The sequence below is a fragment of the Pseudochaenichthys georgianus genome, chromosome 15 (genome assembly GCF_902827115.2).
Source record: "Pseudochaenichthys georgianus chromosome 15, fPseGeo1.2, whole genome shotgun sequence".
NCBI lineage: Eukaryota > Metazoa > Chordata > Actinopteri > Perciformes > Channichthyidae > Pseudochaenichthys > Pseudochaenichthys georgianus.
This window is the reverse complement of record NC_047517.1, coordinates 37198269-37225199: the sequence shown is the minus strand read 5'-3', so window position 1 is coordinate 37225199 and position 26931 is coordinate 37198269. Positions and strand designations below refer to the sequence as shown.

The 26931-nt window shown below is 42.1% G+C and overlaps 3 protein-coding genes across 3 annotated transcripts in view; 1 reads left to right on the top strand and 2 right to left on the bottom strand.

The window, feature by feature from the left end:
* crls1 (cardiolipin synthase 1) overlaps positions 1-26931 on the top strand; it is a 404081-nt gene that overhangs the window by 78891 nt on the left and 298259 nt on the right. The window lies entirely within an intron of this gene.
* Positions 1617-2916, bottom strand: LOC117459673 (SLAM family member 7-like). Its single transcript, XM_034100738.1, has one exon. It carries the CDS (start codon positions 2867-2869, stop codon positions 1865-1867), a length of 1005 nt encoding a protein of 334 aa, XP_033956629.1. The 5' UTR covers positions 2870-2916; the 3' UTR covers positions 1617-1864.
* Positions 3160-26622, bottom strand: slc22a15 (solute carrier family 22 member 15). The gene is made up of 13 exons (XM_034100736.2): positions 26459-26622; positions 23733-23870; positions 22436-22568; positions 20731-20895; positions 19510-19639; positions 18237-18297; positions 17106-17266; positions 11874-12014; positions 9551-9636; positions 8385-8493; positions 8181-8253; positions 5222-5380; positions 3160-5017 (listed from the first exon to the last, which is right to left on the bottom strand). Exons 1-13 carry the CDS (start codon positions 26540-26542, stop codon positions 4973-4975), a joined length of 1485 nt encoding a protein of 494 aa, XP_033956627.1. The 5' UTR covers positions 26543-26622; the 3' UTR covers positions 3160-4972.

Genomic DNA, 26931 nt, shown 5'->3' with positions numbered 1-26931 from the left:
CCAGATCTTTTTGGTGTGAACGCAAAATCCCAGGAACTATCGGAACTATTCCTGGGAAAAGTACTCCAGTGTGAAAGCGCCAATTATGTTCCTATTCATTTCTAATGACCAGTTTCCATGTCAAGTGATCGCAAACTTTCCCAGCGTGAGAAAAAAAGAACATGGCGGACACCAGATTTATTTTTAGTGGAAAATCCTAAATTGTAGGATAGTTTGGCCGTTAAAATGCTTTTTGATTACATTCATAGCGAGAAGTTTATATTATACTTTTAGAATCTACGTCCAGTGGATGATCCATAGTTTGATAGATATTACGAAGATGATTTGAGCTCCATGTTTCTTTTTACAAAATATTGTATCCATGTCACGTCTTGAGAGGGTTATTTGTGAATATACTTTTTCGTTTTGCCCTGTCGACCAACGTAGTTAATTACATGTTTTTTTGTGAGAATGGGTTGGTCATGACTTTCTCCGACTCTTTCCACTTTCTGTCCCCGGTCTCCCAGCTGTAAGTGACGGGTCCAGCCCCGGTGGTGTCCCCCTCACAGGTCAGATTACACGGGCCTACCACACTTCCGGTTGGGGAACATGTTTGATCATTACAGCTTTAAATGTGTCACTTTGGACCTTGTTGTCTCCACTGAATACAAACCCTCCTCATCTTTAGATATGACGTTGATGATCAAACGTCCGGTGGATGTATCCAGGGTGGTTGTTGTTTTGTTTCTGTAGTAATACACATCAAACCCATTTCCCCCCCACTCTGCCAGCAGATTGCGGTTAAACTGCCACAGGATGTTGGTGTGTCGTTCAGAAGGAGAAGTCCTCAGGTCTAGCGTCAGACTGCCGCCCTGCGTGAAGTACGCTCCGCCAACAGCAGAGAAAACACGACTCCTTCCCCGATGTTCACAGCTCAGTGCAGGGCGGACAGAAGATCTGTTTCACACCAGCCGCTCAGCTCTGTGGCGTTCTGCTTTTTGTGTCACCTGACAGCATTTCCTTTCTCTTTTTTAGAATAGATTCTCATCGTGAGAAATACGTTTTTGTGATGGAATTGTATTCTTATTTTAAACCGTGAGTTCTAAATTAAGCATAGGCTAGTACATGTTAAAAAACAAAATGGAAAGAAGATCTGTTTCTCACAACAGCATCAGCCTCTGAGGTTTGTGGTTTTCCGCTTTATCTGTCATGAAACTAGACCGACGGCACTTCCGTTCTCTTTTTTACAAGACTACCTTTATTCTTTAGAAGTAAAAGATAGCAGTTTTATGAAAGAAGGGACGTTTTTGTCTTCTGAGTGTACTTTAAAAAATATATATGGCTAAAATAACCCACAGCCCACACCTGCTCGACTCAGGACTGCCTGTCAGCGGGAGACCCTCACTGCCGGCTTGGGAACATGTTTAATAATTTCAGCTTTAAATGTCTCACTTTAGACCTTGCTGTTGATCTCCACTGAATACACACCCTCATCATCTTTAGTCGTTTCCTCCATCGCTAAACGTCCAGAGACTTTGTCCAGTAAGATGCTGTCTCTGTTATGGGTCAAATCAACAGGAGGGTCATCGAGAACAAAAGTCTTGGTGATAAGGTGAACATGAACTTACGCAAAGCCGTTTTAAAAAGCAATGAAATATTTTTTGTATTTCATATTTGATTGCCAAATACACTGCATGCAAGATAGATGAATACATGATATCGTCACCATTGAACAAAAACATATGCAAAGCTGTTTTAAAAGTAATAGTAGATAAAATAATATAATGTAATACAACTTTATTTCATATTGGACTGCATTCACTGCTGACGTGCTTGAAAGTTGTTGAAGAAATAAAAGTGACACCCTCTTTAAACTTCAGTCTCATCATCCCTCTCTCTCTCTGCTCTGACTCGGACACGTCAGTCTCCTGAGAGTCTCTCTGCTCCTCCACACCGCGAACACCACGACCCCCAGCAGGGCGAGGAGAGCCAGGGATCTCATCACAGCGCCCAACACTTTGATCCAGAGTCCAGAGTCTGCAGGGAGGAACAGAATCATGCGGGCTGCTCTTTCTTCCCCACGGGGGTCCGGGACCTCCATCCTGCACCAGAACCCTCCACCACGTTGCTCTGGATCCCTGAGCAGGACGTCCAGATGAAGCTGCCGCCACTCAGTCCAAGGCCCGGCTCCCAGCCTCCAGCAGCCCCACGAGGACCCGGCCGGATTCAGCACTTCTTTGATCAACACAGCTTCATATCTTACTCCAGAACTCTCCAGAGGCATCTCTCTGAGGAGTCTGTTTGGAAGTGGATCACTTACTTCCTCACTTACTGGGTTCTTCATCGTGCAGGTGAAGGTCTTCACTTGTCCATGTCCTTCCTGAGTGATGGGCATGTCTCTCCTCGACTCTTTCCACTCTCCATCGTCGGTCTTCCAGCTGTAAGTGACGGGTTCAGCCCCGGTGGTGTCCCCCTCACAGCTCAGGGTACATTGGTCACTTTCCTCGCTGCATGTCAGCGGGGAGATCCATATCTCCGGCTTGGGAACATCGGTGATAAATACAACGTTGTATGTCTCTTTTTGCACGTTGTTGTTAACGTCCACTGAATACACACCCTCATCCGCTTTGGTCATTTTCTCCATAGCTAAACGTCCAGAGACTTTATCCAGTTTGATGTGTTGTCTGTTATGCGTCAAAGGAAGCACATTTTCCACCCATTCTGCCAGAATACTATCTTTAAACTTCCACTGGATGATGGCGATCGGAACGGAAAGAGCAGGCCTCAAGTCCAGCTTCACGCTACCGCCTTCCTTGAAGAACTTCTCCTCAGTAGAAGCAGAGCGAAGAGAGGCCACCACCAGCAGAGAAAACACCAACACTTCCCCCATGTTCTCAGCTCAGTGCAGGACTGAGAGAGGATCTGTTTCACCCCAGATTTCACATCCTCTTTGTGTCACATGAGAATGACAGTGTCCTTTTTTATATTGGAGTTCCTCTTTAGGGGCACGTAGGAAGAAAGTATCAGAGTTGGAAACGTTTGTCAGAGTTCAAACTTAAAACTTTAAATCCCGAGCCAGGTAAATAGTACATATTAAATACATTAATACAAAAACTTAATACAAAATGTACAGCGTTAAAGAAAAAGAACTTGCATTTCAAGTATTTACATTTTTTTAAATGAATGAATCGACGTCAATTTATGTTTTCAACTGTTTACTGTTTACATAGATCGTACCCAGAGACACAGTACACATTGGAATAACATGATTGCATACACAACACAACATTGGCATCTCAATATCTTATATAATATATTTATTTTTAACACTACATCTGATATCTTAACTTTAGAGGTAAAGAGGAAGGCACACGAGGTTGCACACATACAGAAAAAAGTGGATTTAAATTAAATGACCGCATTCACTTTACAGCATTTCCTGCTTTGTGGTGTGGTGTGCAAACGTCTTCCCTCCGTTACAGGGAATGTGTGTTTGGGTGATTTAACTGATTACAGAATACTTGGTATCAAAATCCGGACATAGAGAACATGATGAGGAAATAAATAAATATGGATCATCGTAAATTCAACCGGTCCCGTCGGACTTACAAAATATGTCCCACAATGCCCCAGCATGCATTTCACCCTCAGTCTGTCGTGCTGCATGATTACGGCTCAAACACTTATAAGGAATTGAGCAATTGTACTATATTAAACATCTGCTTGCTGTCGCTACATGCGAGTCTCTTTGCTCGCCACTTATCGTCATGTTTAATAAAGATTGTTCTTGTTACTAGCATTCAATTTAAGGCTGGTGAATGGTTTCTCTCCAGTGTTTTACTCTTATTTAACCTCATCAGAATATCGCCTCGGAATGTGCAGCAAACGTGTTTATTTATCCGATCGAATCAAATAAATGCACTAAGCGACATAAAACCCTGAAATCAAACCAAATTAGGCAGTTATTATTATTTCTAACTGAAGAGTTATGTAAACTTTAGTGCAGTGGAAACTCTCATTAGCTTTTTGGTCATGCATTAACCTTTAAGAGAAACGTTGGCATTTTAGCCTTTGCAGACCATTTACATGCACTGAAACACGCGAAGAGGAAACAGGACCTCTTTAAGAAAAACCTGGAGCACTTTTTAGTTTGCAGATGACTTCCTGAACGTTTGTGCAGATTTTGAGAAATTGTTATTCAATAGTCACCGTTTTACGATGTAAATTTTTTTTAATTCGATTTGAATGTTTCACGAAACGAAAGGTACATACATATATGTGTGCATGTAAAGGCAGTTTGCAGATCAGACTTCCAGAAATCATTAGCTCCTTAAGTCAATGAGAAAAAGTTGACATTGTTATCTAGTAGTCAAAATATAAAATTTCATTCGATTTAAACTTCCATAAAAAGGAACGCTACGACAGAAGCTGGTCTGTCATAGATGTTAGAAAGAAGGTAGATGGAATCAGCCGGTCAGACCGTAAGAAAAGGAAATGTTGGGAAGTCTGTATCATTACGTGTTCCCACTCGTTCAGGACGGAGACACAAGAGAAAGATGGAATCGTTCCCCTGAAGAATGATTGTGGTCCCTATAAATCTAACCTGACTGTTTAGCGCTTGTGGACGCATCGTGTCGCTCAACGTTATTTAGAAAACCCTGCGAGTAGCGAGTTGGATTTCCCACTTCTCTCTGGAATGTAATTAAAGTCACACGCGTGTCTTTGTCGCCCGGTGTGCCTCCAGGTGCGGCACACACACCTTGTTTTCTTCAGGAAATAGAGTAAAAAAGGCAGTTTGGCGACTGTGTTGTCCCGTGGAGTCACACACAGATGATTGCACCTTCGTCCTGGAGGCAGAGCAGCTTCTCCGTCGCCAACGGTGTGTGTTCAGAGACGTTACCGTGGTGATCAGTTCTTCGAGGTAATTAAAAAAAGGGACAGGTCACCGTTTCTCTGGTGCAGCAGCTTCATAAGGAATCCTGTGACGAAGGCCTCACTTGTGGTTCGATTTCAGTTTGTCATCTTCGTACAGAAGAGGCTGAGGGAAGAGGAGAGGAGAGGAGAGGAGAGGGAGACACGATGCATGAGAACGAGGACAACGAGACGCTGCGTACAATCACACCGACCATCAGAGATCTCTCCTGGGACTGGAGGTGTCGAAAACCATAGGAGAAAACATGGAGTACAACTTTCTGTTAAATGTGTGCCTTGCACGTGTGTGTGTGTGTGTGTGTGTGTGTACCTTGCTCTCCAGCACTCTGCAGTGTGTGTCGTTGCTCAGCTCCTCCAGAGTGTCGACTGCCGGTCTGTTCAGAGTCTCCGGCAGCAGGAGGCTGAGGCAGCCGGCCGAGAAGCCGCTGAGGCAGAACACCGTGAAGGGCATGGAGGTGTGGAGAGCACGCTGCAACACACACACACACACACACACACACACACACACACACACACACACACACACACACACACACACACACACACACACACACACACACACACACACACACACACACACACACACACACACACACACACACACACACACACACACACCACACACACACACACACACACACACACACACACACACACACACCACACACACACACACACACACACACACACACACACACACACACACACACACACACACACACACACAGTTAGATGAAAAACATACTTCCTGATCTGAAGTTGAACTGTACTACTTTTGAAAAACTGAAACATTAAAAAATGATCCCGCATTTTTGGATTTCTTTTACATTTCTTTTTATATTATTAATAGACATTGTTAATAAAGGGGCTATATGCGATGCTACCAAACCACCACTAGGAGGTGCTATATGTCAAAGTTTAAGTTACACCGGCTGCCAACACCCAAGGTCAAAGCACAGAGTTTCAAATTGCTCGGTTTCAGGGGAGATGTATACTTTAAAGTCTTTAGTTATTTCAGCAGATGTGCCGGACAACTCCTGGATGTTATATATACATTATTTAAATTGGGTTAGATAAAGTAGTTATTTTTAAAAGCAGAGTATAGGTTATTCTATTCATCATTGGACTCAATAAAGTAGGTCCAAACATAACGTATACATGTATTTTAAGGCCAATGTCTTCTCTAGTTTTAACCCGGATAATAATACTGTAACACAGGAAGTGACTGAGATTAAGAGGGGCGTTGTCCTTTTGGGCGGCTAAGAACACGACTGATCTCATACTTGTTCCACCTCCGAGGAGCCGAGTCATGTTTCAGCGTCATGAAGGCATTCATGTGTAAAATCAGGTCAAAGTCTGAGGCACTCATCATGTTTACCTGACTTAGCTCACACTGAGATATGAAATGTGCTACACTGGCTGCTATTATCCAAACAACGGCCACTGTTTCTTATAACTGTCACACTTTCCATGTTCAATTCTTAAAAACTTAAACAATAGATACTTATAATCAACAGACGAACATAAACAAGACAGAAAAATAAGAATCCATTGAAAGCATTATGTTTTGAAGTAAAATGATCGTATCTCTTTAAAAGGTGTTGTACGTTTTTCTTTAGCTATTCTTGTCGTTCCTGTTTCTACTTTTATTCTTGTGTCTGTTATTCTTCATGTGCGTTTACTTCTCTTTTTAATATTTTCTTAGTTATATATTTGTTCTGCGGCAACTGCTGAATTCCCCCTGAGGGAATCACCGTGTGTCCCTTATGTGTAATGAGGGACTTTTCTTCCACAGGCCAACTTATAAAACCTATGTGTTCCAACTAGTGCTGTCAAAATTATCGCGTTAACGGCGGTAATAATTTTTTTTAATTAATTGCGTTAAAATATTTAACGCATTTAACGCATGTGCAGAATGGCCCGCCCCATACGTGCCACCAGTGGCAGCGCCAGGGTATCGCTGGGGTAGGCTACACCCATACCAAGACATGGCTTAGCCCCACCATGAGACATGATGTTAAAGTAAGCAAAATAAAGTCTGCCAACTCGCGCGGAATAAATTGCACAGACAGCAGTTAGTAAGATTGATTTCAGTAGCCACGGTTTTGAAAACTTTTGTCACGTAGTGATCGTCTTCTCAATAGAACATCTTTGATAACGGCGTGGTGTTGTTGCAGGAAGTCCCGACGGAGAATACTCTTGCTGTAGCACAGGGGTGCACATAACTGGTACGCAGGTTATGTGCATAATCTGAAATGCGTACCGTCACTTGTGTCACAAAGCGCATTTGCGTACGGACGTACTTGTGAAGCTTTTCCAGAAGGCGGTTAGATCACCGGACGACAGAGTCGGTCTCCGTGTGCACAGACAGGCTGCTGTTAACGTCGGTCTGTACGACGGAACTGTGCCAAAACTACGCCAACCGGCTGCGGAGGGAGACTCCCCCCCCCACTGGAGAACTGCGCTAAAACAGCTGATCACAACGTTCAGGCTCTGTGGTCACGAAGTACTCCACTAGCGCCCCCCCCCTCTGTCGACTTTCCTGAAGTACTCCCCCGTTGATAGAAATCAACACGTAATGAATTAAGACCCCACGGTTTGATGATTGATAGGTGTGTGGGTTGTCTTTCATTTTGACACGCAGAACAATGTTATAATAAACATAGATACTGTATGTTAAATGGATATATCCGCCTGCTTTCATTTATCTTTCCATTCCCAACAATATACATAAATAAATGGCATATTTTGGACATAGTTCGAATGGTGATTAATCTGATTAATTAATTTTTAAACTGTGATTAATCTGATTAAAAATGTTAATCGTTTGACAGCCCTAGTTCTAACACCGAGTCAAAGATGGTGTAAGATTTCTGACAAAATCTGATTTACTAACGACTGTTTCCACTCGGACTTTAATATACAGCTACACCATTGTTTGGTTTCCATGGTAGCGCGTCCCTTTAGTAGCACGAGCAACTGAAAGTCTGAGAGGGTGAGGCAGATAGTCACAGAAAACAGAATCGACAACTCGACCCTCTGGCCCACACAGGTGCTCCATCAAGGTGCTACAGCCCGCAACGCAGTGCACCTACAACTACAGTAAGCATGGTAACGTTATAATACAGCCGGACCACTAGCACCCCCCCCCCCCCGCAGTGTTTTTGGAAATGCTCCCGATTTCTGAGGTCTCAAGATTGGCAAGTATCACACACACACACACACACACACACACACACACACACACACACACCCACACACACACTTACCATGGAGGGAACAAACGGAGCAAGGATTCCTCCAACTCTGCAGGCCATGGAGCAAACTCCCAAACCAGCGTTCCTGGAAAATACACATTGGAGAATTAAAGGAAGGCGTGTGATGTGTGGGTATCATTGAACATGGTGTGTGTGTGTGTGTGTGTGTGTGTGTGTGTGTGTGTGTGTGTGTGTGTGTGTGTGTGTTAAGCTCACCTGATGACTGTCGGGTAGAGTTCGGAGGTGTAGACGTAGGCGATGTTGAACGCTGCGCTGACCATCAGTTTCCCCAGAAGCGCCAGCGACGTAACGCTCAGCAGAGACCCTGCGAACACAGACTCCACTGATCACATGTAATCAAACGGAAGCCGACTTGCTGCTTCGTCTGTTCTCGATAACATCTTTACGAGAGGAAGCGGCCATGTCGGTGCTGCAGAACTTTGCAATTGTGATTATTGTGGAACTGCAGGGATGCACTGAAGTAATTATGAATGACGTCTTGCAGTTACTGAGGCCATTATGAGGATGTGATCAAGACCAGATGAAAACGAAACAAAAGTAGGCTCTTAAAATACTTGATTACTTGGAAGAAGAATAAAAGAAAAATAGCAGAAGAGAAGAATTACACAAGAGAGTTTAAATTCAGAGTTCATAATCAGTTCCCCGTCGAGTGCATTTTAAATCTTAAAGAGGAAATACTTAGTCCGATACATTTCGACTGCCCAGCTCGTGGTTTCCTTCCTCTCACACTTCCTCCTCAGATGTGCATTTCTCTGTTTCACCCTTATGTTGTGTTCGGGTCTCCCGTGACCCGTTCCAAGTTCAAATGATATAATAACTACCCTCTAGGTTTTTTATCGGAACAAGGCTTCTCGATATCGTCCACAACGGATATACAAACACTAGAAAGCTGACTTTTTAAACGTTAACCAAGTCTGAAGGTCTCAACAAAGAAGTGTATACTTTGGTGTGGGGTCTGGGGAGACCCGGCAGAATTGCTGTGGGTCACTCAGGGTCAAATTTGGCCCAATCAAGATTCATCTTTGACTTTAGACCCCGCCCCCTTCCTCAACTGTAAAGTCTCCTATAGTCAGATAACATCATTATCCACTCTCTTCACTATACGGAATATACTGAGAGAATTTTAATCACATTTTTTACTTAAATATGTGATGCGATAAAATAAATAAAATAAAAGTACAACAGGATGGTACGGTTATGAACGCATTATAAGTTAGTTATGATGTAGTTAAAACAATATTGGATGATAGTCATTATGTTTGAGAGTTTTGGACTGAGATAACTCGTGGGTCAGAATTGACCTGCGAACGCTATGAGCGCTAACAGCTTTCGAACACAACACAAGGACTAAGAGGTCTCACCTGTGCTTTCAGGGACGAACATCGTGCAGAGGCAGGCGCATCCCGCCAGACCCAGGAAGCTGGCCATGCTTTTCCTCCTCCCCGCCCTGAAGAAAAGACACAGAGACATCTCTCAGCATTACTACATTAGCGTACTTTTCGGACTATAAGCCGCGACTTTTCCCCCCATTTTCTTTGTACAGCTAACGGCCACTAGGGAACCTCCTACATCTATGGATTTTACAGGTACAATTAACCACCTTTAACTCTACGGGCTCTAGGACCGGTCCGCGCCCGCCACCTTTAAGGGGCGGGGCTCCAGCAGGAAAAGCTGGAGGCCGGAAAAGAGTGAGACAGGTCGCGCGCCAAAGTCAAAGTGGAACCGAGAGACAGAACGAGAGCAAGACAGACGGGCGATTTAGCTGCTGCGGCTTATATGCAGGTGCGCTTTATAGTCCGAAAAGTACGGTACATTTCATTTAGCTTTTATCCAAAGCAACTTGCATCCAGCGCCATCAACCATGCGCCGGAACAAATGCTGCTCCAAAAACAAGTTAAACAATATTGAAAACAAGCTGTTTTCACTTCAAATAAGTAGAAAAATCTGCCAATAGAACAAGGGGAAATGTGCTTGGTTAGATGTCTTGAAATAAGAAGGGATATTAAAGGTCATGGCCATTTCCACTGATCATAGTTCCATTGCTGAGGTCTACTCGAATAGATTTATACTGTGCAATTTTCCAAACTCACATTGGTTTCGCATACAGCATCTCTGTAAAGTCTGTGTATTCACTCTCTCCACTAAACGGCTCGCTGCAGCTCTTTCCCCCCCCCTCCCTGTGAGCCCAGTGTGCTCCGATTGGCCGGGACCAGTCGGGACGCTGTGAATCGCGCTAAGCTCCGTGGAGGTGTTGTTTCCTTGTTTAGCGAAACACAGCGAAACACAGCCACACTCACCCTGAGCACACACAAAGTCACAGCCGAAGTGAAAACAATAAGGGTGGCTTGATGTTGAGTAAGAAGAAGGTTGATGAACGCTGTGAGAATGGGTCTGCAGGGAGAATCTCGCCGCGATCCCAACTGTCTGTTATCAGCCTGCAGCCAGGGAGGAGAGATCAGCAGAGCTGCCTGCACTGAGTGTGTGAGGAAGTCCGTGGATTGGTCAATTTGGACCAATCAGGGGGGGCTTAACGTAACGGCTCTGCGGACGTAACGTAACGGCTCCACGGATTGGTCCATTTCGTTCCGGGGACGACATGACATCATGATGTCCCCGGAAGAATCAAATGGACAGTGACGTTTCACCAACGAGGCGTTTTGGGGAGATATTTTCTGTGTTAGAGTTTTACTCGCTACAGGGTGTACTTTGAGGGGTTAGACTCTGCAGACCGGTTACATGCAGAAAAACCTTCATAACAACAAGGGGACGGGCGACAACCGGAAAAGCATGACATGGGACCTTTAAAGATAAATCAGATCTTGTAATTAGCAGGAGAACTCATTTTGAACTATATTCGACCAGAATCAGGAGATGCTGCGTTTCGATATAAGCCGCAAATGCTCAACATGTTCTGTGTTCTGATGTGAGCTGGTGATTTTCTAATAAATATGTTAAAAAAAGAAATGGTGTTTCATCTGAGATACAACTCGAAAGAAGATTGTTTGACTCAACAAGATGATGCATTGTCTAAAAACAACACCCGATATCTCACTGCAGTGTTACTTCTGAAGTTAGTATGTCTTATACGAGTGTAGAGACATATTCGGAATACATATTAGACACGACAAGATTTCGAGTTTTTGTAGGGAATACATTCAGATCTAAAAGAATCCTGCACGAACATTAGCTTCAAGGGTTAAGGAATGAATAAGAACTCCAGAAAGGCCATAATTGAAGTCGTATTCAAGTAGGAGCCGGAAGCCGACTGTAAAAGCCCGTCGGCCTACACAGATACTGATAATGCATAACAACGGCTTAAAACATTTCGCACTGCAAATATGAGTCGACATATCTTTGTGAAATCATCAGGAAATGATCTGTGCCATCTGAGTCTCAGTAGATTGACGAAAGTGGATAAATAACTGAACACAGACGGTAAAATATACGTGTACAAGAGAGCGGATTATGAGAAAATGAATGCAGAAAGTTCAGAGACGCGAAGGCAAGTTGGATGAAGCAGGAAGTAGACCGATGAGGTTTCAATGCTTTGTTAACATCGAGAGCTGCAGCGAATAAATAAGTTAGTAAGTAAATAAGTAAGTAGACGTTTGTGCTGGATGTTGTGAAAGAAACCTGTGTGTGTGTGTGTGTGTGTGTGTGTGTGTGTGTTTGTGCGTGTCTCACCAGTGTTTGTTGATGAAGTAAATGCAGAGTGGGTAGGCGGGCAGCTCCACGAGGCCGTACATCGCTACGTTAACGTAACGATTCCCCGACGACTCACTGGCACCGAGAGTCAGACCGTAATAAACCAGACTGCACGCATACCTGCAACACACACACACACACACACACACACACACACACACACACACACACACACACACACACACACACACACACACACACACACACACACACACACACACACACACACACACACACACACACACACACACACACACACACACACACACACACACACACACACACAATATAAACAAATCGAATAGAAACTATAAACACATTAGCAGATATGGAAAGCGATGCGTCTGTTGGGTTTTGTTTCCCATTTGTTTTCAGTAATAACTCGGACGTGCGGCACACTCCGCTCTTCGCCCCTTCTCTTGTTTGCATCCTGCAGAGTGTGTTTACTGTAAACCGTGCGGCACAAAGTGCGGGAATATCTGAGGAACTATCAGAATGATTAGTACTTGGAATAGACTCTGTGTCTGTACACACACACTGAAAGATTGACCATAAAGTTGACTTTTGACTTTGACTACTTTGGTCAAATAAGAAAGAAAGCTTAAGAGCTCAAAGGGGACGCCGTGTAAACAAACAGAAACCAAACGGTTCAGCAGATCCCATCTGAGGATAAGACGGTGGTTGTTAATCTCGAGCAGCAGAGATGAAGGAAGAGAGCAACCGGACCACGGGGCGGTGGAGAGAAGTTAAACACGAAGACGGGTGTGTCTGTTTTACATAGCTCTGCTGCAGCTGAACTATCAAGACAGAGAAAAAGAAACTCCATAAGTTCTTTCTCAGAGTCTGGAAATACCCCGAATCTCCTTCTAGCACAAAGACGCAAACATCTTACTCGTTTGAGGACAGACGGGAGGATCAAATATGCAACATGTATGGGATCAAAAGCAGAACTGCCCGGGTTTATGTACTTTTAAAACTCAACTGTCGAGACAAAAGAAGCTCAGCTATATATATATATATCACAACGTGTTCGTCTCCTTCGCGAGCTTTGCCATCAAGCCGTGAAGATGTTGACATGTTGCCAAATGCTCGGGGGACATGACTGCGTCCAACACGCGTGGCCAAGAGCTGCTAAACATCACTCAGATCATCATGAAGCTTTATTCATGAAGTTCACTTTGAACCCTGTGAAGCTTTTGTATTTGTTTACCCAATGTGTATTCTTTCTGATTATAAAAGGGATGTGTGCAAAGCATCAGATAAAGATTAACTTTCACTTGGTAGAAGTACTCATATCTTGCACTTGAGTAAAAGTAGAAGGACTCAGATCTTGAACTTGAGTAAAAGTAGAAGTACTCAGATCTTGAACTTGTGTAAAAGTAGAAGTACTCAGATCTTGAACTTGTGTAAAAGTAGAAGTACTCAGATCTTGAACTTGTGTAAAAGTAGAAGTACTCAGATCTTGAACTTGAGTAAAAGTAGAAGTACTCAGATCTTGAACTTGAGTAAAAGTAGAAGTACTCAGATCTTGAACTTGAGTAAAAGTAGAAGGACTCAGATCTTGTACTTGAGTAAAAGTAGAAGTACTCAGATCTTGAACTTGTGTAAAAGTAGAAGGACTCAGATCTTGAACTTGTGTAAAAGTAGAAGTACTCAGATCTTGAACTTGAGTAAAAGTAGAAGTACTCAGATCTTGAACTTGAGTAAAAGTAGAAGTACTCAGATCTTGAACTTGAGTAAAAGTAGAAGTACTCAGATATTGTGCTTGAGTAAAAGTAGAAGTACTCAGATCTTGAACTTGAGTAAAAGTAGAAGTACTCAGATCTTGTACTTGAGTAAAAGCAGAAGTACTCAGATATTGTACTTGAGTAAAAGTAGAAGTACTCAGATCTTGTTCTTGAGTAAAAGTAGAAGTACTCAGGTCTTGTACTAAAGTAGAAGTACTCAGATCTTGTACTTTTGTAAAAGTAGAAGTACTCAGATCTTGCCCTTAAGTAAAAGTAGAAGTACTCAGATCTTGTACTTTAGTAAAAGTAGAAGTACTCAGACCTTGTACTTGAGTAAAAGTAGAAGTACTCAGATCTTGAACTTGTGTAAAAGTAGAAGTACTCAGATCTTGAACTTGAGTAAAAGTAGAAGCACTCAGATCTTGTACTTGAGTAAAAGCAGAAGTACTCAGATATTGTGCTTGAGTAAAAGTAGAAGTACTCAGATATTGTGCTTGAGTAAAAGTAGAAGTACTCAGATCTTGTACTTGAGAAAAAGTAGAAGTACTCAGATCTTGAACTTGAGTAAAAGTAGAAGTACTCAGATCTTGAACTTGAGTAAAAGTAGAAGTACTCAGATGTTGAACTTGAGTAAAAGTAGAAGTACTCAGATGTTGAACTTGAGTAAAAGTAGAAGTACTCAGATCTTGAACTTGAGTAAAAGTAGAAGTACTCAGATCTTGAACTTGAGTAAAAGTAGAAGTACTCAGATCTTGAACTTGAGTAAAAGTAGAAGGACTCAGATCTTGTACTTGAGTAAAAGTAGGACTCAGATCTTGAACTTGAGTAAAAGTAGAAGTACTCAGGTCTTGTACTTAAGTAGAAGTACTCATATATTGTACTTGAGTAAAAGTAGAAGTACACAGATCTTGAACTTGAGTAAAAGTAGAAGTACTCAGATCTTGAACTTGAGTAAAAGTAGAAGTACTCAGATCTTGTACTTGAGTAAAAGTAGGACGACTCATATCTTGTACTTGTGTAAAAGTAGAAGGACTCATATCTTGTTCTTGAGTAAAAGTAGAAGTACACAGATCTTGAACTTGAGTAAAAGTAGAAGTACTCAGATCTTGAACTTGAGTAAAAGTAGAAGTACTCAGATCTTGAACTTGTGTAAAAGTAGAAGTACTCAGATCTTGAACTTGTGTAAAAGTAGAAGTACTCAGATCTTGAACTTGAGTAAAAGTAGAAGCACTCAGATCTTGTACTTGAGTCAAAGTAGAAGTACTCATATCTTGTACTTGAGTAAATGCAGAAGTACTCAGATATTGTACTTGAGTAAAAGCAGAAGTACTCAGATCTTGTTCTTGAGTAAAAGTAGAAGTACTCAGGTCTTGTACTAAAGTAGAAGTACTCATATCTTGTACTTTTGTAAAAGTAGAAGTACTCAGATCTTGTACTTTAGTAAAAGTAGAAGTACTCAGATCTTGTACTTTAGTAAAAGTAGAAGTACTCAGACCTTGTACTTGAGTAAAAGTAGAAGTACTCAGATCTTGAACTTGTGTAAAAGTAGAAGTACTCAGATCTTGAACTTGAGTAAAAGTAGAAGCACTCAGATCTTGTACTTGAGTCAAAGTAGAAGTACTCATATCTTGTACTTGATTAAAAGCAGAAGTACTCAGATCTTGTGCTTGAGTAAAAGTAGAAGTACTCATATCTTGAACTTGAGTAAAAGTAGAAGTACTCAGATCTTGTACTTGAGTAAAAGCAGAAGTACTCAGATCTTGTACTTGAGTAAAAGTAGAAGTACTCAGATCTTGTTCTTGAGTAAAAGCAGAAGTACTCAGATCTTGCCCTTAAGTAAAAGTAGAAGTACTCAGATCTTGTCCTTGAGTAAAAGTAGAAGTACTCAGATCTTGTACTTGAGTAAAAGTAGAAGTACTCAGATCTTGTGCTTGAGTAAAAGTAGAAGTACTCATATCTTGAACTTGAGTAAAAGCAGAAGTACTCAGATCTTGCCCTTAAGTAAAAGTAGAAGTACTCAGATCTTGTCCTTGAGTAAAAGTAGAAGTACTCAGATCTTGTACTTGAGTAAAAGTAGAAGTACCAGAGTGTAGGAATACTCTGTTACAGTAAAAGTCCTGCATTCAAAATGTTCCTCAAGTGAAAGTAGAAAAGTATTCTCATCTAAATATAGTGAAAGTAGCGACAGTGAAAGTAGTCGTTGTGAACTCTTTGGAACGACCTGGACTTCTGCATAAGTTGGTCATAAGACGTGTTCTGATCTTCGTCTAAGTCACAGCAACAGACACACACGGTCTGCTTAAACTAAAACCACACAAACAATTACATGTTTTCATGTTTTCATTGAACACACCACGTAAACATTCACAGTGCAGGGTGGAAAAGTATGTGAACCCTTGGATGTAATAACTGGGTGACCCTCCTTTGGCAGCAATAACCTCAACCAAACGTTTCCTGTCGTTGCATATCAGACCCGCACAACGGGCAGGAGGAATGTTGGACCATTCCTCTCTTTACCAAACTGTTTCAGTTCAGCAGTATCCTTGGGATGTCTGCTGTGCATCGCTCTCTTGAGGTCATGCCACAGCATCTCAAGGTCAGGACTCTGACTGGGCCTCTCCAGAAGGCGTCTTCTGTTGAAGCCATTCTGTTGTCGATGTACTTCTGTGCTTTGGGTCGTTGTCCTGTTGCTCACCCATCTTCTGTTGAGCTTGGTGGACAGGTGGCCTCAAGGTCTCCAGATAATGTCTCGATAAACTTGAGAATTCATGTTCCCGTCGATGCTGGCGACCTGTCCAGGCCCCGAGGCAGCAGAGCAGCCCCACACCACGACGCTCCCTCCACCGTACTTCACAGCTGGGATGAGGTTCTGATGTTGGAGTGCTGTGCCTTTTTTCCTCCACACATAGCGTCGTGTGTTCCTTCCAAACAACTCAACTTTGGTTTCATCTGTCCACAGATATGTTGGAACATCCAGGTGCTCTTTTGCAAACTTCAAACGTGGACAGCAGTGGCTTCCTCCGACCAACTTATGCAGAATCCAGGTCATTCCAAAGGGTTCACATACTTTTTCTTGCAACTGTATATGATATATATATATATATATATATATATATATAATGATTGATCATTAAAGTGTTCTCAAAGCTGGTGCATGATCTGATCTAACTTCAGAAATCAGATAATAATAATAATAATAATATGGAGAATATGTTTTTCTTGGAAAAGACTTCTTGGCATATCAGCCCTTGACTTTTTTTTACCTTCAATGGCCAAAACTCAAAAACCAGCTTCATCAAAACCGATATTAAAGCTTTGAATGTAAAGAAAAGGACATTAAGTAAAAGTGAAAACAGCCCGAAGCAGCAGTACTGCTAGTAGTAATATTTGAGTTAAAGTAGTGGAAGCAACCGCTCTGATTTGAGTCGTTTCAGCACCGTGATGCGTGTGTTTATTTCTTCTTCTGTGGTGGAGGAACACTCACCAGACATACATGAGCACGATGGTCCTGAGGCGGAGGACGGGATGGAACCATAACTGCAGGACCCCTGCTCCTCTGTTGCCATGGTTACGGCCTTTATCGGCGCGGTGCAGCGTCAGGTTTTTGGAGGGGTTTCCGTTCCTCAGAGCGATGTAGCGCAACACCTTTAAAAGACCGGACAGAGGAACATGTCGCAGCAGCTTCATCAAAGCGTTTCAGACGTTTCAAAGATTCTCCTTCTCGCCTAAGGTTTTATAAACACGTCAACATGGTTTACAGCACTTAGGTGTGGCACAAAGCACATTGTGATTGGTTCAAATATGATCAGATCCGACAGAGCAAAGGGTCCTTGCCACAACAAATACCCACTAACATTGTTAACTGTAATTTCTATTATAATTTTAAACACTTTAATCAGCAAATATCCCACTTTCTTCGTTTAGAAAATATTATTGGTCGACTATCTCCTTGCCCCTCCTTATGTTTCTGCTTTACCTTAAAGGGGACCTATCATGTCTCTACTACATCAACATGTGTCCTCTCTTCTTCATGTCTCTTCTACATCAACATGTGTCCTCTCTTCTTCATGTCTCTTCTACATCAACATGTGTCCCCTCTTCTTCATGTCTCTTCTACATCAACATGTGTCCCCTCTTCTCCATGTCTCTTCTACATCAACATGTGTCCCCTCTTCTTCATGTCTCTTCTACATCAACATGTGTCCCCTCTTCTCCATGTCTCTTCTACATCAACATGTGTCCCCTCTTCTCCATGTCTCTTCTACATCAACATGTGTCCCCTCTTCTTCATGTCTCTTCTACATCAACATGTGTCCTCTCTTCTTCATGTCTCTTCTACATCAACATGTGTCCCCTGTTCTATTATTAAAGTAATAAAAACTCACTACATTGCAAAGTGAAGCCTTTTGGGTCCTTGCCAAAAACAAAACTAACATTGCTGACCGTCATTTTTATGATAATTTTAACACTTGAATCAGAAAATAATCCACTTTTCCTTTAAGGTATTGTCTACTATCCCTCTCCCTTTTTGTTTGGTCCAAACACACCGTACAGCACGAGCGTTTTATATTCACTAAAACGGACCCATACATCAGATGTATTGGAGTGTATTTACCTCTTCAGCTCGGTCGGTCTGACCCTGGGAGAAGAGCCAGCGAGGAGACTCTGGGAGGTTTCTGCAGAGAGAGAGATTAATGGATCCGCACACACACGTCTTTCTGGATGTTAAGTTCAAGAAAGTAGGGTTTTAATATATGTACAACTTCACAACAGCAGCTTATAGAAGAAAAAAACCCATGATAGAAACGTGAAGGTAATTTTAAAAGTGGCTAATTCTCAATAAAAACCTATATAATTTCTATAACTACCAGATAAGTCAACATTTAGCAAAAATTGGAAGTTTTTTTTTTGTATTTTCTCCTTCAGTTTCCATTCATTTCTGTGCAGTAAAAATGTTTTATTATGCATCAAAATAACCCTTTGCATTAATTAGTGCTTAGCATTTCTTTATATTTTTTGCTTTGAAATCTGGTGTAATAACTTTATCGTGGAGAGTGTGCTTGAGCCGAGTTAAAATAGCAAACAAGGGTTGTCAGCACAAATGTTAAACAAGAGGACAAACGTGTCTTTGTTTTGGTTTTATGTGGCTGCATAAACTCTCCGTTAGAAAAATCTCCCTCGCCCCCGGCTTGAGCTTCAACATCAGGATCCATGTGTTTCTGATCCTCTCCAGAATGGAGTCATCACATACAGAGCATCAACTAGTTCCTGAGCAGTGTCCTTCACATGCTGATATCCAAGAGAGGCAGTTACAGTCACAAGATGGAGGAATGCCCCTTCTTGTAGGTTATCATACATCCTGTATAAATACAAATACTATGTTTGTTCGCAAAATGTTGGTTTTTTTCTGAAAATCCCCAAATTCTGACTTTCTCAAAATAAAAAAAATAAAATTCTAACTTTTTCTCAAAATTCTGACCTTTACAATTTTTTTTTTACTTTTCCTAAAAAATTTGACTTTTTTTATCAAAATCTGGAAGTAGTCATCACATACAGAGCATCAAGTAGTTCCTGAGCAGTGTCCTTCACATGCTGATATCCAAGAGAGGGAGTCACACAGTCACAAGATGGAGGAATAGAAAGCAGTATTCAATGTTTACTTCAGATTAGCTCCACGTCAGAAATGAGCATGCTTGATGTCTCTCTCCATAGAGGCTGAGTCATCATGTTAATCACATAGCTATCATCTGCCTCAAACAGTCCTGATGCTCTTCCAGGTCATCACACATCCTGTCATGTTCACAGCTGCAGTTGATACCTTTGTTATCATGTATATTGGAAGAGAGGACATTCAGTATTTTCCCAACACACTCTGAAGTCTTACTCACACGGACAGCAGGAAGAAGAGGACCCCGGAGGAGTTGGCCACGATGGCCAGGGTCCTCCACGGCCGGATGAAGTAACCCAGCGCTCCGAACAGGGCGATGCCGACTGCAAAACTTATGCTGGTCAACGTCCCTGAGGAGGAAATAAAAACCGGATAATTCTGCGGTTAGAGGGACTGCACTGTCACGGCTAAATCAACAATGGGACAGTTCAGTATTATATTACTAAACTCCATATTAAAGTCAGCACACAGCAGCGAACAGTCGCACTTCTTAGGAATCGAGGGTCATTGTAGGTAACAAAAAAATATACAAAATACTAGAATAGCAGGGTAATGTTCTGAGAAAACTATTCTGAATATCCAAGGTTAATAATAATAATAATAATAATAACTAGGATTTATAGAGCGCCTTTCAAGAAACCTCAGGACGCTCGACAATACATCGAGGGGCCATGGGGGGGGACTAAACGGTCACATGTACGGCCCGTCCACACGGCGGCGTGCGTTGAAGCTTCCCGGGGGGCGTGTCTGAAACTCGACCAACAACCAATCACACGAATCTCCCGCCCCTGACACACAAGCAGCGGTTTGATTGGCTAGAGCTTGTACTGGCATACGATTCGATTGGCTGTACGATTCGATAAGCTGAACATTGCTCAATTTTTGCAGCGAGCCACGGCAGCAAAGCTCCGCGTCGCTTCCCACAATGCTTTCAACGCACGCCGCTGTGTGGACGGGCCGTTACCGTGGCAAATATACGAGAAAGCCAAAAATGTAGAGAAAATAATGAGTTTTTCCTGGGATTATAAAGAAATACATTTCCTGCATTTTGTTTTTCTTCTGGAATTACGAAGTCACGACTTTTAGTACCAAAAATAAGGCGGGAATTTTATTTTACAAGAATCAAAATCGCTTAACTTTGCAAGGTTCTTTCATATATTGGATTTTATTTTCCAATGATTTTGTCATTATATACATTTACCACTTTAACCTCCTTCCTCTAGTAAATGTCATGGCCCTTATGCCACGTCGTACACCTGATTGATCACAACTAAATCCTGTCATAAGTTATATTCAAGTTATTTGTATATCTAAGCAGAAAAGCAGCAGATGGTCCCGTCTCTTCACCTGACACATATCCAAATAAAAAGGATCCACTTAATTAGCAGGTGGAAAAAAGTGTGTGTGATGCATGATGGGATTGTTTTGGTGTTTTCCGTACCGGTCATGGCCCAGTAGGATTTCCCCACGTATTCCTGAGTGAGCACGAAGCAGACGAGGCCGATGCCGCCGTTCATCAAACCGACGAGGAGGCGCGACACGGCGAACACCTCGTAGCTCGGAGCGAAGGCCGTGACATAACCGAAGATCACCTCGAAAAACAAGACTGGGACGAAGAGAAAGAGATTCAAATTAAACACATTTACATGAAAGGAATTCCTCTACTGTGATTTTACGTCTGCTTTATTACATTTTGTTTGTTTTACAATGTGTTCCCTATCATACTGTTTCTCATCAATATATCACAGGTCTCAGGTATATACAGAGCCTGTCTCTGATTGGCTGAAACCCCAAACAGATCATTGCAGCATTACCCATAATCCCCTCTGTTTCAGCCCTGTTTCCAAAGTGCTGATTCTCTGTCTGTTACTTTAGATGAAAACAAGGAGCCCCTCCCCACGCCCCTCTGAGAGACATTTGGTTACAAAGAACTCAATGGTGCTCTAGAGGAGATTCAGGTGATAAGGCGGGGGGGGGGTTACCTTGGTGCTGATTGGCTAATGGATACACAAGACAACACATCGTTATGACATCATAAAGTGGCCAAAATCTGATCAGCTCATTTTCAGACAGGTTTTTATAGAAATGGATCAAAAAGAGAGAAAAACTTTGTTCCTGAAACTTTCAGAGTCTCTTTCCACAGAGGGGACACATGTTGATGTAGAAGAGACATGGAGAAGAGGGGACACATGTTGATGTAGAAGAGACATGAAGAAGAGGGGACACATGTTGATGTAGAAGAGACATGAAGAAGAGGGGACACATGTTGATGTAGAAGAGACATGGAGAAGAGGGGACACATGTTGATGTAGAAGAGACATGAAGAAGAGGGGACACATGTTGATGTAGAAGAGACATGAAGAAGAGGGGACACATGTTGATGTAGAAGAGACATGAAGAAGAGGGGACACATGTTGATGTAGAAGAGACATGGAGAAGAGGGGACACATGTTGATGTAGAAGAGACATGGAGAAGAGGGGACACATGTTGATGTAGAAGAGACATGGAGAAGAGGGGACACATGTTGATGTAGAAGAGACATGAAGAAGAGGGGACACATGTTGATGTAGAAGAGACATGAAGAAGAGGGGACACATGTTGATGTAGCAGAGACATGAAGAAGAGGGGACACATGTTGATGTAGAAGAGACATGAAGAAGAGGGGACACATGTTGATGTAGAAGAGACATGAAGAAGAGGGGACACATGTTGATGTAGAAGAGACATGGAGAAGAGGGGAGACATGTTGATGTAGAAGAGACATGAAGAAGAGGGGACACAAGTTGATGTAGAAGAGACATGAAGAAGAGGGGACACATGTTGATGTAGAAGAGACATGAAGAAGAGGGGACACAAGTTGATGTAGAAGAGACATGAAGAAGAGGGGACACATGTTGATGTAGAGGAGACACGAAGAAGAGGGGACACATGTTGATGTAGAAGAGACATGGAGAAGAGGGGACACATCTTGATGTAGAAGAGACATGGAGAAGAGGGGACACATGTTGATGTAGAAGAGACAATTCCGGATCAACACATCGGATCTAAATTAATTATTATCATGGTTTAAATGTGTCTTTATTCGGAAAGCACTTTGTGTTTGAAATATATCAAATGTATTAAATATATATAAATATTCCCTCACCTGTCAGGTAAACGGGTCTCCTGCCGATCTTATCGGAGAGAGGTCCGAAGAAAACGTTCCCGAACAAAAGCCCGGCGAAGAACAGCGACCCGGCGAGACTGACCTTATAGGCCTGCTGCTTCACCAGAAGCCACTGCCACACACGAGACAAGAGGCGTATCTATTGACCTGTTTCTGTGTGTTTTGCTCAAAATACAAACTTTATTATTTTCCATACAGTACGCAAACAAACATGGCCGATTGTATACCTGGAATCCAAAGGCAGTTTTTTAAGTACAAATAGCAAACGACAGACAATAACTAAGCAAATAAGTATTTAACTGGAAATAATGCATAATTATCAAGAACACTCAAGTTAAGTGGACAAACATGTGTATATGTAAAGCGCTTTGAGTCATTGTAAAAGCGCTATAATAAATGTAAGGAATTATTATTATTATTATCCATCCATCTTCTCCCGCTTATCCGTGGTCGGGTCTCGGGGTATCAGTTCCAGGAGAGAACCCCAAACGTTCCTTTCCCCTCATCAACCAGCTCTGACTGGGGGGTCCCAAGGCGCTCCCAGGCCAGCGAAGAGATATAATCCCTCCACCTGGTCCTAGGTCTACCCCTCGGTCTCTTCCCAGCTGGACGTACCTGGAACACCTCCCTCGGGAGGCGCCCAGGTGGCATCCTAACTAGGTGCCCGAAACACCTCAACTGGCTCCTTTCGACGCGAAGGAGGCTCAACTCCGAGTCCCTCCCGGATGACCGAACTTCTCACCTTATCTCTAAGGGAGACACCAGCCACCCGGCGGAGGAAACCCATCTCGGCCGCTTGTATCCGCGATCTCGTTCTTTGGGTCACGACCCATCCTTCAGGACCGTAGGTGAGGGTAGGAACGAACATGGCCCGGTAGACAGAGAGCTTTGCCTTCTGGCTCAGCTCCCTTTTCGTCACAACGGTGCGGTAAAGCGACTGCAGTACCGCTCCCCGTGGACAAACATACAATTCAAAAATACAACACGATAACACTAAAAGCTGACTGAAAGACGGAGATACATATAAAACTATTTCTGGATGAAACTGATAATGCACAGTTGGTACTTTGGTATCTTTAATGGATGCTTTTTAAGACAATTAGCAAAGATAACTTTAAACGACTTGAAACACATCGTTTTATATATCTTTGTTATTGTATTCGGGATTGAAGCGGTCTGTACACACAGACTGAAATATTGACAGGTTATCTGGTTGTGATACATATTCAACTATTTCAGTACTTCATGGATAATGCCTGTGATCTCCGTCTCTCACCTCGGTCACTATGGAGTCGATGTCCTCGGTGAAGACGACGCGTTGCAGGCCGGACGAATCTCCGTCCTGAGGCTCGAGGTGATACTCCGGAGTAGATCCAACCAGGACAATCAGCATGGACTGACAGGCCATATACACCTGAGACAACGCAGGTAGAATAGAGTAGAATAGAATCCTGTATTGTCATTAAAAGTGCCATCAAAAATACAAAAAACAAACGAAGAGACGTACAGCATTCAGGAGAAGACAACGTACAAACAACAAGCATTCATACTTCAATATGCAGATAAAGTTAAAGTGCGGGAATATATCGCTTTAAAGGGCCCATGTCATGCTTTTCCGGTTATCACCCGTCCCCTTGTGTTATGAAGGTTTTCTGCATGTAAACGGTCTGCAGTCACAAACCCTCAAAGTGCACCCTGTAGCGAGTAGAACTCTAACACAGAGAAGACCCGCCATGCTGCCCCAGAACGCCTCGTTGGACATTTCTCTTTTTCCATTGTTTACTTCTTGGTTATAGTGACGTATTTAGAAGTACGTAACGGCTCCGCAGATTAGTCCAAATGGACCAATCTGCGGAGCCGTTACGTTACGTCCGCGGAGCCGTTACGTTTGGACCAATCCGCGGACTTCCTCACACACACACACTCGGCGGGACGTTGCGAGGCTCGCTGCTGCGAAGAGCGGGACACTGTGAGATGGCTCACTGGTGTGGGGTCTGCGAGACAGCGAGACACCGCGGGCACACACACAAACTCCCAGCCAGGCTGCGGGTGTGTGTGTGTTTGGGGCTGTGTTTCACTGTTCACACAGCCACTGGGCTCACAGGGGTGAATGCACATTCTATACAGAGATGCTGTTTGAGAAACCTATGTGAGTTTGGAAAATTGCACAATATACATTTATTTTAGTAGACCTCAACAATGGAATTATGATCAGTAGAAATGGCCAATGGACCTTTAAATACAATTAAATAGGTTTGAATGTGTATACAAAAAAAAAATATATATATTGTGTCAGTGCAAGCTGGAGTTTCGTGCAATTATTGTTCTGGGGAAGAAACTGTCTTCCTAAACTAAGTCGGTTTGTCTGTATTTGTAAAGACAGTACATAATGCGGAAGAGCTCCATCCAAATGGCTGCGATGGGCAACAAATTGATGCTATGATTGAACCACTTGTTAACCAGCGAGGAGGGATGAATTCTAACCAAAAAACATCAAATGTAAGAGATTAAAGTTGTACAGTTATGAGATCAATTCAAAAAAATGAATGAAATGTACTCCTGTGATAAACCCTTGATAACCAGCTGATGTAAAATCTAATTAATTGTCCAAATTATGATCCATACAGTGCATCCTATAATCTGAATACTAACATACTTTTACTTAGGGAAGGCTCATGACTTTCACTGTAGTGTTTTCAAAGTGTAGTTTAGGTACTTCAGTAAAGGATGTCACTCACTACCCCAATCCATCAGAGATTCTTCCTCCCTCACAGCATTCAAAACATCACTCAAAACCCACCTGTTCAACACTGCATTCAATCTCTGACCACCCCCCCTATTTTCTGTTCTGTTTATCTCTTTTTGTATTTCTTTGTTATCTATTTTATTTATATTTTGTTTTTTCTTGTCTTTTTTCTCCTCTTAAATTCTCTATCAAAGCGTCTTTGAGTTTCATGAAAAGCGCTATAAAAGTCCCATGTATTATTATTATTAATCTACCACAATGCTGGCTAACTGCATTATTAACTGGATGATTTATTATCAATTAACCACTCTTAAAGAAATGCTATAATATCCGGTCTTTAATTCAGTGTTTTATTGTTTCTGTGTTCAGTTTAGCATCATGGAAACTTTTGTCATTGTGAAATGTAACAACCCCTGAGCTAGAGCTCGGAGGGTTGGCTTAACCAAAAGGGAAGCTTTGCCAAACGCCATTTGCATAATACAATATTTACAATGAAATGTGGTATAAGTACAAATACAGTGCGATTGGGAAATGATTTTAAGATGTTTTTGAATATGTGCCTTGTTGCAATAAATTCGGGACATGTTTGAAGTGGCTATAACCTGTTTTTCTTTAATTAAATGTCAACTTTCTTTAATTACAAGTTCATTGTGAGGAAGTTGGCGATTCAATTTGGTAATGGTGGTATGCAATACATACCACGTGGGGAATTACTTCAAAAACATGTAGTAATAAGTGGGTTTTGTGATAATTTTGGCCTAAGTTTGGGCTTTGTTCTTACAACATATGTAAACATTTTGGACTTCGTGTGAAAGTACCCGGATGTGTTGCTCATCTGTACGTCAAATTGAAAAAAGAGGTTCAATACAATACATGTATGTAAAAACAAGCTTTGTATTGTGTGCCGAATTAAAGATTAACAAGTCAATATTAAAAAAATGTTTAGTTAAAGGCAACTTTTTGTGTAAAGTTACAGATAAACCATGCAACACTAAAATCTCAGTTTTTCTAAATGAAGTTCTCTGTCGTGCAGAGTGAGCTTGGTTAATTATAAGCAACAGCTGCAGGCACAAAGCTGATAACATGTTGCATTTATCTCACAGTTAAATTGTATTTTCTTGGTCAATATGTAAAGGTTTTAAAAGCCCCCTTGTAAAGCCACGTAGCGCTATTTCACCCGCTGTTATTGCAGGGACAGTTTCCGCCACTGCTGCTTGTTTTCATATATAAATGTATATTTGTTTTAATGCACAAACCTGTGTGAGAACAAGCACAGCCACCGCCCGCTGCTGGTAGGGTCCAAATTCGCCGACAACTTGAAAAGCTTCTTCTAAATCCATCCCAGGTTGGACGGCCAGGCGGTTCTCTGTGTGTTAGCATCACCACCACCACTAACAAAGAGTAAAGAAAGGGGTGTGTGTGCGCCTATGGTGTGCGCCTGTGTGAGTGGTGACAGAGCAAGAGAGAAATCCACACTCACTTCCGGGTTCGTCTTGCTCAGTATCAGAAACTGTTTTATTCAGTCCTCCCTCAGAGGAGAAAATGTACATGTGTGACAGCAAGTAGAGACACAAAGATAGCTTGATGTTAATTAAGAAGTATGCAACAACAACACGAGATTAAAGATACATGTTAAAATTACACTATTTACAATTTAAGATTCAAGATTCAAAGGTTTGGTTGTCATAGCTACTGTGTAGAAATGGCAATGCAATTCTTCTGACCTGAG